Raw genomic sequence first — 15,905 nt, 5'->3', positions numbered from 1 at the left:
TCTTAATACATGTATTTTGTCCCTAAGATGCCCCTTTTGCCCTTCTGCTGTTAGGAACGTTTCATTCACGTTGGTTGGCTGGTGCAGGGCGCTTTTGGCTGGCTGGCCGCCGCCTGGGCTGGCTGGCCGCCATGTACAGTCATGCTTGTCGGTTAACGACATATGAACATTCAGATCGATTTCAGAAGGGAAAAGAAAAAAAATTTGTTCTGTTCAGTTTACGTGATAGGCATGCTTATCATCAGTTATCATGTGGTTAGTCAGAATTCGTGAATCGCATCACGGCCAAAATGTCACTCAGGTCAGGTGGAAGTATCGCGTCTTCCTTCTCTGACAGCACGGATATGCTGCCGAGTCACGGAGCGCCGCGTTTTTCTTCTCTTCTGATTCTGAATCGCTGCTGTTTCATCTCTGTGACACTCGATCTAAGGTTACGGGCTCGCGAGTCCTCTCTGTCGCCCGCACACCCCCCGTACCTGCAAGGCCACGACGCCGCGACTGCGCCCTTCCGGTTCGCCATCCACGGCCCCGCGCCTCCGTTCTCGTCTTCTCCACCTCCATGGTTGGTGCCGGCGGGCTCCTCCGCGAGTTCGCGTTGTCCTCCGCGCTCCGCCAATCGTGTCTGACAATGCTGCGGAAGGCATAGTTCATGTGTTTTCTGAAATTTCAGCATGTTCAGTTTCAGAACCTGCTGCACTGCAAACGGGGCAGCCAAGCCAGAGCCGTCGAGCGGTTGGGGCTGGGGTCGAGCGTGGTCTGCGGCTGGGGCCGCAAGGGCACCGGCGAGCGGCGGGAGGTTCAAGTCGTTGGCCTCTTGCCCATCCATGGCGGAGCGTCGAGGAACGGCGGCGGCGGCGGGTCGGGGTTAGGGCGTACGAGAAGGGTAGACGAAACGATAGGAGGATAGAATGATCAATCGCATATGCAAAAGGGGCAGAAGGGCAAAAGAGTCACAAGAGAAGAGAAATACATGTATTTAGATTAAAAATAAATTGAAATACACCAAATGTCATGGAAAACAAGAAGCCAACGTTTCAAGGGTCATTTTAACGAAGTCAATGTTTGGAGTCCCATAATTACGAAGCACGTTGTTTGATGTCCTATAATTGCAATTTTCTCGAACTACATTTGCATTTTGCTCGAATGATTCAAGAATCAAGACTATGAATCCCCCTTGCAGTATAGCATATATATAGGTAATTGGGTATCTCTGCCTCAATTGACAACAAATGCTACCAATATATAGCTAGAGAATGCTCTTGTTGAATCCAATGAAGTTTTCAGCAGCAAGCCATGAGAGTCTCCCGGCGCCCTCCCCCTCTCCCCTCCACCCACGCCGTTGACACCACCTCCCTTCCCTCCGATGATGCCCACCGGTGATCCCCTGACGTCGAGGTTTCGGCCATGGGGTCCTCATCGGACTTGGCCGCGTGTCTGGATTTCAACATTGGCCTGGAGTTCCAAGATGAGGTTCGTCGTTTGTTTAAGTCACCGGTTCATTCTTTCTTCTTGTCACGTTCCGTCGTTTTCTCTTTCGTTTAACGGAAGATTCAGTTGCGCTCGCCCTTCAATCCTGTTTGGGAGGCCGTGCTTTGGATTTCCATGTTAAATTTCTAAGCAACAATCACTTCCGCTTCTCCGTTTTCTCGAAAGAGGTCGGTTTTCACATCTATATAAGCTCCGCAGAGTCACCACTTCCTCTTTTGATTGTTATCTCCATATCTGGAATGATGGTACTCCACATTGGGAACGTGAGAAACGTGCCTGGGAGATTGAACAGGAGAAAGAATGGACTGAGGTTCGGTACTAAAGATCAAAGATGGATGCAAAGTCTCAGAAAAAAGGTCTCTTTTCATAAAAATCTGATCCACCCTTCGCCTCGGAAAAAAATTCTCTCCTGTGCTTCATCCTACCCCGGAGAAAATCTTCTTTGGTTCTTTCTCGATCCCTGCTGTGTCCCAGAGTCAATCTCATTTTGGGAATACCAAACTCAAATCTGCTTGCAGTACGTCTTGATCGTGTTCTTCGAGAGCAACGGCCACCTTGCATGCAGCGGCAAGGAGAAAATCACGCCTCAGTTGATGCTGCCATGCAGCGTGGATCCTCAGCCTATGTTTCAAATTCGAATTCTCCTGGTAGTGGGCCTCCTTGCCTCCGGTGTCTTAGTTTGGGCTACCCATCTGCTAAATGTCTGGGTAAATTTCGTTGCTGGAAATGCTCAATGTTTGGGCACACGAGGAGGACATGTCTGTCACGTTCCCGTTCAGTTTGGATGTGGCAACAGAAACCAGCAGAAAATAAGGAAGGCAATCAAAACGATCGTGGAAATCTCCGGACTAGCACCAAACCTTCCTTGGTGTGGAGACCTAAAATTCCCAACGGCGGTGCACCCATCCTCCTTGATTCCCGTGCAGAGACCCCGGACTCTTCGCCTTCCCTTAACCTGTAACAGGAACATCCCATTGCTCATCCTCATCCGCCGCATTCATCCCCCCACCCCCACCTCCTGCCGAAGATAACCCTACTCCCCCTGTGCCGCCGCACGCTGGTGACAGCACTATGGCCAACTTTCCTGCCAACCCAAGGCCATTCCTCGTCAGCGGCCTTCAGGTTGAGCACGGATGGAATCGCCCGGCTCGTGGGCGGATTGCTCTTGGTGGTGAACCAACCAGGGATCATGAGGACTATGCCATAGTCTCCATCACCCCGATGCCGGAGGAGGTCAACCAGCTGCGCCCACTCTCAACTTCGTCTGCGATTTCCTCCAGCATGAACATCGTGTTCAGGTTACAGCTTCCCATCTCTCGCCACTAGGCCTTGGTATGATCAAGTTACGTACAGTAGCTCAGAGGGATAAGCTTGTGCGTGAGTCGCCTTTCATACTTGGTCATAATGATGTTGTTCGTGTGGTTAAGCATGGTGAAGGGATCAACGCTAGATCTTGCACTTACCCCCGGGTCTATTGGTTAATGTTCTTAGCGTTCCCGCTTGATTTCCAGAAGGATATTTACATTAGAGCAGCGGTGGCTCCTTATGGTCGATTGCTAGATTGGTATCATGATGAAAATAAATCAAGAATCCTAGCTCAAGCTCTTATCCTCAGCCCAGACAGGGCCCCTCGTAGTTTGGTTGTATCGCGGGGAACCATGATTGGTGGCATGGGTCGCTCTTGGACAGTTCCAGTTTACATCTTGAATGGTCACTTTCCTGATGCGTTTCCTGCTGAAGAGGATCCAGTGCCCTTTGATGGAGAGCCACACTCGGAGCCTGGCCCTGTTGTCCTTGGCCCTCACCCCCAGGCACCGAATTGGCAAGCAGAGCAACAGGGGGCTGCAGGCAACCTTGGTGTATTTTGTGGCAATCCTCACCCAGATGCTTTTAATCTTCATATGCAGCAACCAGCAGTTCAGCAGCGCAGCAGGCCAATGGTGGGCAGAATGATGACATGGATGTAGATAATGCAGATGACGAATGGCCGACCTGGAACCCGGTAGTCTTTGCTGCAGACAACGGCCAGCAGATCCCGTAGCACCCAGCAGTACCCCAGGATCATCTTGACTTAGAGCTTTCTGGATCGTCAATGCGTTTCCTCCGTGGTGATGGCCCTGACATTGATCTGGATCAGGTGTCTCAAAACATCTCCGATGATGATAGCTCATCTTCAAGCGATGCCACTTCTGCTGCTATAGAGGACCGTGCCCGTTTTGCAGCTGCACAGGCAAGATGTGCCAATATCCTGATTTTTGGAAGGAAGGGTCTGCCTAATAATGTGTTCGTCAGAGCCAACGATCAGCCCGTTATCAGAGAGCCGATCATCGTGGATAGAAACGCACTACAGGTTGCTGCTCCTTCTACACCAGCTACACTAACAGGTCTAGAAATAGTTCCCTGGAAGCCAGTGCGTGATGTGCTAGCTCTGCAGCTCTGGCCGGCAGTGATTGAGAGCAGGCGTATGGCAAATGCTTCAGCAAAGAACGCCAATGCAGCTCCTGTGATCATCCTGGGTGGCCCATCAGATTCCAGCCCGCCTGGTTTTGAATTTCAAATGGCGGAGAATAGGCCCAGCCCACCAAAAACCAGGGGCCGAAAGAACAGAATGGCTGCATCAAGGAAGACTGTCTCCCTCCTACGGTAGTGTCAGCAAGCAGTCCAAGCACCCCTTTGGCTCAGGCAAGTGTTCGACGCAGTACTAGGCTCACAAACAAGGAGGGATTCCGTACTGTCAGGCTTGACGCAGACCATCCAAGAAGAGAGGAAGACCTGTGTGGTGATGATCGACGAAACTACTGGCCAGGCTGGCCCATGCCCCATCTCAGTGCTGCAAGGCTGGGGCATTGACTGCGGTGTTGAACCTAGTGATCTCACTGAGGATGCGCTGATGCAGGCGCCCACAGAGCAAGGTTCCAATGATCAGCAAGCTGCTTGATTCAGTTGTCTCGCCCAGCGAGCATGCTATCTTTTGCATCATTTCGCATCATCCTGTCCTTCTGTTGAACTCCTTTTCTTTTGCACTATCTGGTGTAATCTATCGTTTTCCGTTACCACCTGGGGATTTGTGTGCTTGTTAAGAACTCATTAGCTCGTTTATGGATGATGCTTATCTATTTCCTTGCTGTTGCCCTCTTATTTTACCTTGATATGCTAGTCATATCAGGCCCCGCTTTATCTTACACCTGGTCATCCGATGAATATACGTAATTGACACATATTGTGTTGGAACGTTCGTGGTATTAATGCAACTAAGAAGTGGGAACCGTCTAATCCAATGTCTCCCAAGAGTATCCGTCTTTCATTAGACACTAAGTACATAAAGGAGGGCACTAAATTACGCAGTTCCATCGAGCACACCACAAGAGAGAACCTGAAAATCCATATTTTTTCATCAGGATCACAAATGAGAGAATTAAGCTTACAACATTCTTAAGTCATTTCTTACCTCACTTTTAATACAACATCAGAGTTATGAACAATTTAATTTAACAGCGGAATATATACATGTGATCAGAGTTACAGCGAATATAAATATCTATTCATGACATGATGAAGCATTGATATATAAACTATGATAATAGATTATAGAACTTCTATTTATAAAAACATTTAGTGAGAGTTATAAATAAAAACTATGATCGCAACGTAAAGAAATCCTCTCTGAGCCCACCAGGAGGAATCCACACACAAGAGTTAGCTCTAACATTCGCCTGTCACCTGCAACAGGGGAAAATAAAACCCTGAGTACTCAATTGTACTCAACAAAACTTACCCGTCGGGAGAAAAGAACAGACTCCAAGGGTATATAAGGCTATTTGGCTTGTGAGTTATTGTATCTGCGGAAGCATTACTAATCGTGTGTTATTATATTCAATTTCATTAGCAGTCACCATTAGTTCATTAACTAACTATTCTATGTAAGCACCTATGCTACTTTCAAGCAGGTGGTAAGCAATCAGAACCAATTTTCCGTCTTTCATATTACGGTTCTTACTACGGTGCTAGACTGTAGACAAGTCATACCGGATTACCCGATGATTCGCGAATCAATGTGCCCAGCTGGGTACCCCAAAACACACGCCCCGCTTGTACCCCAGGCACAAGCAGGACCAACCCACCACTCTCCTGTCAAGGGTTCTAGGTCCTCGTCCAAACTTAGACTCAGCCCCCACACCTGAGTCCCGGACCCAGTGTGGTGCTTAGACCTCCACCATCCCCGCCTCTAATCAGTCAATCCGGAAAGAGCCGGAACCCATAACAAGAGAGCAACGAGCCTTCCCTGTTTCCATAAACAAGTATGTGCTTAGGATAATAAGTCTGTGACCTGCCTAGAACCCAATGTAACGGCCGATCCTTAACCGACACAGGCGGAACAAATACAATCCGAGCCTCGCTCGAATGCCAAACCAAGTCCAGATCCAAAGTACCATTCCGCATGGTCTCCAATTATTATCCACATATATTCTATGCGATAGTAATATAATAGCAACAATAATATATTTCTTATCTCTTGCGAGTAACAGACAATCACTCGACTTCTACCAGAGTCCTGTAGCATAGCAATCTATACGATCCTGTCATACCAGTAAGACTCATAAGATAAGAATATATATATGCAAGTGGGTTTTATTCAACTCCTTAAACTTAATGCACAAGTATAAAATAAAGTATAGAATAATAGGGGTTATGCACCGCGGCTTGTCTGGGTAAGATATAACCAAAACCTAACATTCCATCATGGTGGCACGATCATCAAGGCACCATCTTTTTTGCTACTCTGGTCATGTCCACTACCCATCGTTGTTCCTATTATGATATACGTGGATGCAACGCATAGATGTAAATAATGAACGACAACCGAAACTCTTAGAAATTCAATTACGCCTCGTAAGCTAACGAGATAGCTCTAACGTGCTAGTCTACGTATCCACGTCATCAAATAAGGCTCGTTCCCAGAAAATATTTTTGTTCTACAGACCCCCAATTATTTTTGACATTTGATGGATTAAATATAAATGTACTAGGTCTCATTTAGTTACTTTAACATACTAATTCCTATGGAGCTATAAAAATTATAGTGAGCACCTAATATTGTTAGGAATCTATTATAAAAATTTAAAGGGGCTCTTGTGTTCTTGTCCCTACTTTGATGTGCAATTGTGATTTTGCCCTCGTTTTTCTAACTTTGTGATTTTGCCCTTATATATAATTAATTTGAGATACTTAATATTATCAAAATATAAATTTATAGGAATTGTTGTGATAAATTGGTGATCGTGTTGGCTTTTAAATTTGGGAAAATGGTGTTCTTGTCCCTTACATAGATGTGCAATTATGATTTTGCCATCGCTTTTTTAACTTTGTGATTCTGCCCTTAACTATAGCAAAGTCAACGCGATTTTGCCCTTGGTCAACGGTAAAAACAGGGGCAAAATCACGTTGACCAGGGGTAAAAACACGTTGACTTTGCTATAGTTAAGGGCAAAATCACAAAGTTAGAAAAGCGATGACAAAATCATAATTGCACATCTGTGTAAGGGGCAAGAACACCATTTTCTCAAATTTAAAAGCCAACACTATCACCAATTTATCACAACAATTCCTATAAATTTATATTTTGATAATATTAAGTATCTCAAATTAATTATATAGCTTATAAGAATATTATAAAACTATGTGAACAAAATATATTAGCAGATAGATCATGATTTTAGGAACCTAACAAAATTAGTTTCATAATTTTTGGACACTTACACAAATTTATATTGATTTTTACAAGTTTGCCTCAGAATAAATTAAAAATGCTTTAGAAACGAAAAGGGCCGGCGGCGACCAATTTGGCCCAGCAGCCCAACGCAGCACACGCGGGCGCAGCCGCTCGCCAGCAGGCCGGCCCAACCGGCCCGCTACGCGAGCGCATCGGCATGTTTTGCAAATGAGTCCCTGCGTTTAGGGATAATCAACGTTGCCACAAAACACAATCGCAGCAGACTCAAACTTTTCATCAAGCACCCTGGATTAAATCGCCTTCTTAACTAGGCGGTCCTTGGTGCCACCGCGCATGATGGCACGACCCTGGCCAACACTGCACACCTACGCCGGTCAGTAGAGCGAGGCACCGGCTAACCGAGCAAGCCGACGAGCATCATCGTGGGGCCAAGCCAAACTCCTGGACGGCGGTTGGGAGATAGACAATGACCCTAGCGCTCTGTCCGTGCTGCCGGACGACCCGCCATGGCGGCGCGAGCATTCCAGCGACCTAGGATACTAACGGAGAGGTAGAGATGGAGGGGAAGGAGTAGTGGCTCACCGTGGTCCGTTGCGCGGTGACAGTGGAGGCTGAGGAGGGCCGAGATGACCTGGCCACGTGCGCGTGAGTGAGGTGGCGGTGCTCCGAGGCAAACACAGCGTGTCACCATGCCATCGATGAGCACCCTAGCCAAAAGAAGACAAGCACCAGCCCTAGGGGGTCAAGACAAGCTCCGAAACACCGTCAATTGATCCTTTACTGTTGGGTTTGGGGCTTACCCCCAAATCGTGCTCTGTTCGGGGCGAGATGACCGGCGGCTCAAAAATTCCCAAACCCCAGCTGACCAGAGAGGATTGTGGGGCTCGAGCGGGTCAACTAGCTAGCCTACCTCCAATCCTAGCTACTAGGACACTGAATCGAAGTGGGATATCACGAACCGCGCGCGCAGGCTTGCGCCACGGTGCACTCTATCGGCGGCAAGGCGGATGACGCAGCAGGCTCACGGCTCGGACAACCTCAACCAAGGTTGCGTTAAATGAGCAGAAACACCCACACGGTGAGGCGTCGAGGGAGCGTGCCATGAGGTGCCGAGATGGGACCGCTTGGCCTTGGCCGAGAGCGGGTGGCGGTAGCGGGACAACGAGCGCACGGGAAGAGCATTGACACCATGACAAAGGCAGTAGCTCGACGGGACAGCGGAGGGTGACATCTACTTCGGGGTAAGTGGCTCGTGTGGTGAGAAAAGCGTAGCGTCGGCTCGGCCCGGCGTGCGGCCAACCGCAACAGGGTCAGCTAATGGCAGTGACCACGGCTAGGGCAGCCAAACGGCAACGGCGCGCCCATGTGGCGACTGCAGGGCAACGGGAAAGGCAGGCGCGGCACGCCCGAACGCGACGGCGTAACATTGTGGACGCGGTGACCGCGGCCATAGGACTGAACGACCGAAACCATTGTCGTGCATGCTTTTTAAAGCTAAACAAAAACAGTAACTGTCTCGTCTAAGGTTCAACCACTTATGCTAGTTCAAAGCCAACACTACCCGGTCCCTAACAAGACAATCGTGATGCTCAAAGAGCAGCTAGAGAAAAAGATAAACGAGTGCTAAGGTAAGCTCGTCACTGAAATGCTGGTTCACGAACAGAGAGCCAAAGACATGCTTCCAACACGTTCCAGCGAAGTTTGGCCAATTTTTGAGTGAGCATCGTAACCCTTAACGCAACTACGCCTTGCTCCATGCTCAAGCACTCGCCTTGATGCAACCCACTATGTAAGAACATGAGGTTAGTGTTTAAATATTTTAGTTATAATCTAAACATCAAAATGACGCTGTCTACTGCCTTTCCAAACTTAGAAAGGCTAAGGATTTCAATTTGGACTTAACAACCATTAACACTTTTGTCGTAATTTTTAAATGGTCGAAACCCCTTTAACTTTATCCAACAAGTATATCACGCAGAAGTCCATACTTCCTACTAACCCATAGGAACAAAATATTTAAGCACTTTTTAGGTATTTTTCACAATATAATTCGCCAAAGGAAGCATTTTAATCATAAGCTTATTTGTTTGCCGACTTAACCAAGAAGAGTTGATTTAATTTCAAATTGATTTTGTGCTCCCAAAATACTAGCTAACAATATTTATTCTCCAAAAATTAAAATTGCATGCCCATCTAGATAGCTTGCTATATTTATTGATCTATTTCTCAGGCCATAATCTTGGTGCTTAGTGAGCTCGTAACATCAGTGGTGTAACAACGCCAGTTCTGTCATTTGCCTGCAGGAAACAAAACGTGAAAATTTTGATATGGCTTACATCAGGAATTTGCTCCACGTCGTTTTGACTGTTTCGATTTTATCCCTTCACTTGGTGTTTCGGGTGGCATCTTGGTTCTTTGGAACAGCGCTATGTTCTCAGGCACTGTCCTCGATAAGCAGCGATTTGGAATGACGGTGAGTTTAAGTTCCTCGCAGAACAATGATGTTTGCAGTCTGTTCGTTTGGCTGTGGCTTGTCGTAAACGATCGTAAATTTCCAACCGGAACAGTATTTTTCTCTCACACAAACCAGCCAGCAGTACTTCACGAACCAGCAACGATATGAACCAGCCAACCGAACAGGCTGTTGAAAGTTGACAACAGTTTATGGTCCTTGCGATGAACCAGCGCGCTCAGATTTTGTCCGTTGGTTTCGTGATCATGATATTGGCGACATGGACAACTGGATCTTTTTGGGAGATTTTAACTTTTACCGATCTCTTAGCAATCGCAATAGACCCGGTGGCAACCTGTCAGATACTCTCATCTTTAATGATGCCATTGGCCATCTAGGCCTTGTTGAGCTGCCGCTAAAGGGACGCGCCTTTAGGTGGAGTAATATGCAGTCTGAACCCTACTTGAGCAGCTCGATTGGTTTTTCACCTCACCGAATTGGACTATAGATTTCCCTAGCACAGAGGTCCTCCCAACGGCGAAGATCACCTCAGGTCACATCCCATGCAAGATAGTAATCAGCACGAGCATCCCGAAAGCAAACTCTTATTCCGTTTTGAAAATTACTGGGCTGAACAAGAAGACTTCCTTGAAACGGTGTCTGTAGGTTGGAACATCTTGCATACTTCCAATGATGCAGCTCGAAATATCTCATCAAAATTCAAAGCACTACGTGCAAAGTTGAAAGTTTGGAGTAAGCACCTATCTAATTTACGGCTGCTCATCAGTAACTGCAACCAAGTTATATGCTTTCTTGATGCTCTGGAGGACAGACGGGGCTCTTCTATCCAGAAGCCAATCTAAAAAATGCAGTCAAGAAGCAGCTACAGGTCTGGTTGCACTATAAGAATTTATACTGGCGTAAGCGATACACAGTTAATAGAATCAAGTTGGGGGATGAGTGCACAAAGTTCTTCCATGGCATGGCAACCATTTCTTATAGAAGAAATGCCATCCCCCATATCATGAATGAGCATGGAGTATGGATTCAGAATCATGAAAGTAAAGCTGGTCTGCTATGGACTTCTTTCAGAAATCGGATGGGCACCACATCTTCTCCTACCATGCTTTTTGATCTTGCTAGCATGATCACACCAGTTGAAGGCCTTGACAGTCTAGCTGCCCCAATTCAACATGCTGAAGTAGACTCGGTGATCAAACGTATGCCCAATGATAAGGCACCGGGCCCTGATGTTTTCAACGGGTTATTTCTTAAAAAGTGCTGGCAACTTGTCAAAAATGATTTCTACTCACTTTGTTCGAATTTCTCCTCTGGTCTGGTCAACCTGGAGTGTATCAACACGTCATACATTACTCTAGTGCCAAAGAAGAATAGTCCAGAGAGAGTGAGTGACTTTCGGCCTATATCATTGATGAATATTTCTTTGAAGGTGATTACCAAGCTACTTGCTGAAAGGCTGCAAACAGTCATCTTACGAGTTGTTCACCACAATCAATACGGCTTTATCCGATCAAGAACAATACAAGACTGCCTCGCCTGGAGTTATGAATATATTCATCAGTGTCATCAGTCTAAACGTGAAATAGTCATCCTCAAGCTTGATTTTGAGAAAGCGTTCGATACATACAACAATCATACAAGTCATGAGGCACTTGGGGTTTCTAGAAAGGTGGTTGTCTTGGGTCCATGCTATTCTCTCAACAAGTTCTTCTGCTGTCTTATTGAATGGGGTCCCTGGAAAATTCTTTAAGTGTAAGAGGGGTGTTCGTCAAGGTGACCCACTATCCCCACTTTTGTTTGTGCTTGCGGCTGAGCTCCTGCAGATTTTGATCAACAGAGCCGCATCTTTGAATCTGTTGAAAGTGCCAATTCCTCGGCCGATGACTGATTTCCCGATCGTTCAGTATGCGGACGACACATTGTTGCTTCTCCAAGCGGATGCCAGGCAGCTATTTTTCCTCAAAGCACCGCTCCACAGCTTCGCAGAATAGACAGGCCTCCAGGGGTCAACTACAGAAAGTCACATATGTATCCTATAAATGTTTCCCAGGAAAAGTTGTCACACTTAGCTAATACCTTTGGATGTGATATTGGAATTATGCCATTTACATACCTCGGGTTACCCATGGGTACAACCAAACCATGTATGGAGGACCTCACCCCAATGATGGACAGAGTGGAGAGAAGGCTTTCGGCATGCTCTACCTGGTTATCATACTCAGGTCGACTCGAGATGGTAAACTCGGCTATTACGCCCATCACTACCTATGCAATGTGCACCATCAAATTACCCAAGGGAGTCATTGATAATATTGATCGTGCAAGAAAGCAGTGCCTCTGGCGAGGCAATGATAATGATAGGAAGAGAGGTGGCAATCTGGTGGCTTGGGAAATTGTCATGAAACCAAAAGAGAAAGGTGGCCTTGGTGTTCTGAATTTAAGACTGCAGAATGATACCTTGCTTATGAAGCACTTAAATAAATTCTATAATAGAGCAAATATCCCCTGGGTTGATTTGGTCTGGAGCAAATATTATACAACCAAGGTGCCCAATGCAGCTAGGGAATCAGGATCCTTCTGGTGGAAGGATGTACTCAGGCTTAATACCATTTTTAGAGGTGACACCAGGTGTGAATTGGGTAATGGCTCCTCTATCTGTTTCTGGGATGATATGTGGGCTGACTCAGTGTTATCACAAACCTACCCAAGATTGGCCTCATTTGCCAGGAATGAAGGGGCCTCTGTGAGGGAAGTCATGCAAGCAGATGACCTGGATAGCCTATTCCTACTGCCCCTCTCGCAACAGGCTCTTGAGGAACTTGAGTAACTCCAGAATCAGTTCCCATTTGGGGCAACACCTATACTTCGCGACGGTTTTACTCTAAAGTTTTTAAGTACATAGATGCACACCCGGTTTTCAAAGTCATCTAGAAATCTAGGTGCACCCCACGTGTCACTACCGGATTCAGGCGCTTTGCCGAGTGCCGAATGCACTCAGCAAAGGCTACTTTGCCGAGTGTAGCACTCGGCAAAGAGCCTCCGGTAAAAAATCCATCGACAAAGAATTCTTTGCCGAGTGCCTGACACTCGGCAAAGTTGGAACCGAAAAAAACACCGAAAAAATGGATTTTTTTAATCGGTGGAGGCCTCCACCGGCCAGTGCCCGCCCATCTCTAGCATTTTTCGCGTAAATTTCGTAGCAACGCGGCCGACGGGATTCAAACCCGCGACCTCCCGCTGCGCGCGTACCTCCTCTACCACTACACCACACTGTCACTTGTGTCTAGATTCCGTTTTAGTTCCCAACATATTATACTAAACCGAGTGTAAATTGCTTGTTTAAGGCCCTAAACGAATTCAAATAAAAAAGTTATAAACTACAAAGTTTCATAACTTTTTGAGATCTACACTTTTAGTTTAGGAAGTTTTTCTATCTGAGGTCGTTTACAAAATTTGAATTTTAAAATTTTGAAATTCAAACGCAGTTTTGCATGACAAGATGATTTCAAATCAAAAAGTTGCCAACTACAATGTTTCATAACTTTTTGAGATCTACATAGTTTATTTTGGTTGTTTTTCCATCCGAGGTCGTTTGAAAAGTTCAAATTTTAAAATTTTGAAATTCAAACACAGTTTTGCATGACAAGATAATTTCAAATCAAAAAGTTGCCAATTACAATGTTTCATAACTTTTCGAGATCTACAGAGTTTATTTTGGTTGTTTTTCCATCCGAGGTCGTTTGAAAAGTTTGAATTTTAAATTTTTAAAATTCAAACACAGTTTTGCATGACAAGATGATTTCAAATTAAAAAGTTGTCAATTACAAAGTTTCATAACTTTTCGAGATATACAAAGTTTATTTTGGTTGTTTAGTCATCTGTTCATCCGACATGGTCGTTCTAACATTATTCACAAATCTTATATCTCTCTCTTGTAGTTTCATAACCTACAAGAGAGATATGTTAGATTTGTGAACAAATTTACTTTTACTTTGTCATATGAAGAAAAGACCAAAACAAACATTGTACATCTTGATGAGTTATACAACTTTGTAGTTGAAACTTTTTCATTTGAATTAATTTACTGCTTCAAAATATGCTTTGAAATTTTCTTTGCCGAGTGTAAAAAAAACATTCGGCAAAGAACTTCTTTGCCGAGTGTAAAAAAAACACTCGGCAAAGAGCTTCTTTGCCGAGCGTAAAAAAAAACACTCGGCAAACCACTTGACACTCGGCAAAGAGCCGGTCTCCGATAGTGTGTGAAGTTTTTTGCCTGGTTGATTCTAGTAGATAGGCTCAACACCAAGTCCATGCTGCGTAGAAGATACCTGGATGTCCAAGATGATGCTATATGTGTTATGTGTGATAGTGGGGAAGAGGAGACCTCTGATCATCTATGTTTTGGCTGCGAGTTCGCAAAGGAATGTTGGGCAACCATACACATCGACTGGGATGTATCTTTACCTCTGCTGGACAGGTACACTCAAGCGCGAGGAGCTCATTCCATCCCCTTCTTCACGGAAGCAACCTTGATAGCGGCGTGGGAGCTATGGAAAGTACGCAACGACAAAGTCTTCCAAAGGAGAGATCCAAGCCCTAGCATTTGGTTGTCAAATTTTAAGCATCAATGTAATCTTGAGTCTATTCGTTTCAAAGATGATCTTAGGTCATCTTTCTGTGTTTGGCTGGATGCCTTCAGTTAATCTTGTTGTAAGGAACTCTCTGAACTTTATTAAATTTAATTGTGAAAGTCCTGCACTGTGGGGATCTCCCCCACAGTATTTTTGGTAAAAAAAAATATAGCTAGGGAGATACTGCAGCCAAAGCTTTACCATCGATCGGCACAAGGTTTACTTCCTTACAAGTTACAATCCTCTCTGTCTGACTCCTATATATCTGCAGACTACAAGATACTCGATCTACTCTTCATCATTTCCACATTCTGGTCTGGGGCATTGTATATTCTCTCTAATGAGTCACATCAACTTGCAGCATGTTGAGGGAAAACTGCTAGTACAATCTATCAACCATTGTTCTTTTCCTGCAAATTGAACTGCCCTTTCAAAGACCTCTGCATGCCAAGGGGCAAAAAACACAAACACATAAAAGGAATTCCTGTAAGATACAGATATGGGTGTTAAAAGTAGGATTCATTAACGTGCTTTCATACAAAGCTAGTTATAGATCGCCTTTTTATCAGTTCATTGAAAAAACAACAGCAACAAAACAAAACTCAGAAAACTAACCTGGTACACAAGATCTCAACCTCGTTGCACCGCATTTGAGATGCGCCTGAGGACGTCGACTTGCGCGTGTAGATGAGCAACGTAGTCCACAGCCTCATGAAGCAGCGAGATCTCATCGAGCAGCTCACCGCCAGGTATCATCTTCCTCAGCACCTTGGTCCTCTTCCTCACCAACCTTCTTGCAATCTCCCTGCTACCGATCATCGCCGTCGTCGTCGACGTCGTCCTTGCAAGCGACGAGGCACCGGTGCCAGCTCTCCATCTCCGTCTTGTGTGGAGACACCGCCTCACGATCTTCTTGCACACGTGCGTGTTCTTCTTCTTCTTCCCCGGCGACGACGACGGCTTGCTCGGCCTCCTAGACGGCGACGAACTCGAAGCCAAGACGGCCTGCGGCCACCGCGCTCCGCCGCCGCGGGCAGTCGCCATGGCGATGTCGGCCGACGACTTGATGGCGCACTTCCTCTGCTGGAGACTCATCATGGCGGCGCCCCCAGAGGCAGAGGATGAGATGCAGAATTCGCTGCAGGATTGGAGACTAAAGATCATGTTCTTGAGGAAGCCTTGCTGGAAGGCCTTGGTGTTGGGGCCTCGCATTGCGTTGATTGAGCTGGAAAAGTAAGAGCCAGGTCGTGTAGGAAGCAATGGAGAATGTGTGTGTGTGTGTGTTTGAGATATATATAGAGAGAGATTGTGTGCTTGTGGATCGATGTATATATTCATCTGATCTCCACGAGGAACGGAGTTGCATCCTGCATGTGGTGTGAGCTAGCATGCATTCCCACCATTTTGTGGTCCTCTTGGCAGATAAGCTAGCATGCATCCTCTTCTCGCTTTTCTGATCATGGCACATGCTCCATTGTTGTACAGTTGCATGCGACTGAAAGGTCTCATTTTGAAGGTTGAAGCTAACAGTTAGGAGTACTAGCTGAAAACAGTGTGTGCTAGCTAGCTAGCTGTATAGGTG

At 45.9% G+C, this 15,905-nt stretch overlaps 1 protein-coding gene across 1 annotated transcript; it reads right to left on the bottom strand.

Annotated features, from left to right (window-relative positions):
• Positions 1-14,512: 14,512 nt before the first annotated feature.
• Positions 14,513-15,535, bottom strand: LOC136462818 (transcription factor IBH1-like 1). Its single transcript, XM_066461866.1, has 2 exons — positions 14,939-15,535; positions 14,513-14,763 (listed from the first exon to the last, which is right to left on the bottom strand). The coding sequence occupies exon 1, from the start codon at positions 15,533-15,535 to the stop codon at positions 14,954-14,956; it is 582 nt and encodes a 193-aa protein (XP_066317963.1). The 3' UTR covers positions 14,513-14,763; positions 14,939-14,953.
• Positions 15,536-15,905: the final 370 nt, after the last annotated feature.

This window comes from Miscanthus floridulus, chromosome 7 (genome assembly GCF_019320115.1).
Source record: "Miscanthus floridulus cultivar M001 chromosome 7, ASM1932011v1, whole genome shotgun sequence".
In the NCBI taxonomy this organism is placed as follows: domain Eukaryota; kingdom Viridiplantae; phylum Streptophyta; class Magnoliopsida; order Poales; family Poaceae; genus Miscanthus; species Miscanthus floridulus.
Note: the sequence above shows the minus strand (reverse complement) of the source record. Positions and strands in the feature narration are given on the sequence as shown.

Bases quoted from the DNA above. Each gene is read 5' to 3' on its own strand.
- LOC136462818 (XM_066461866.1), bottom strand. From the start codon at position 15,535: ATGCGAGGCCCCAACACCAAGGCCTTCCAGCAAGGCTTCCTCAAGAAC.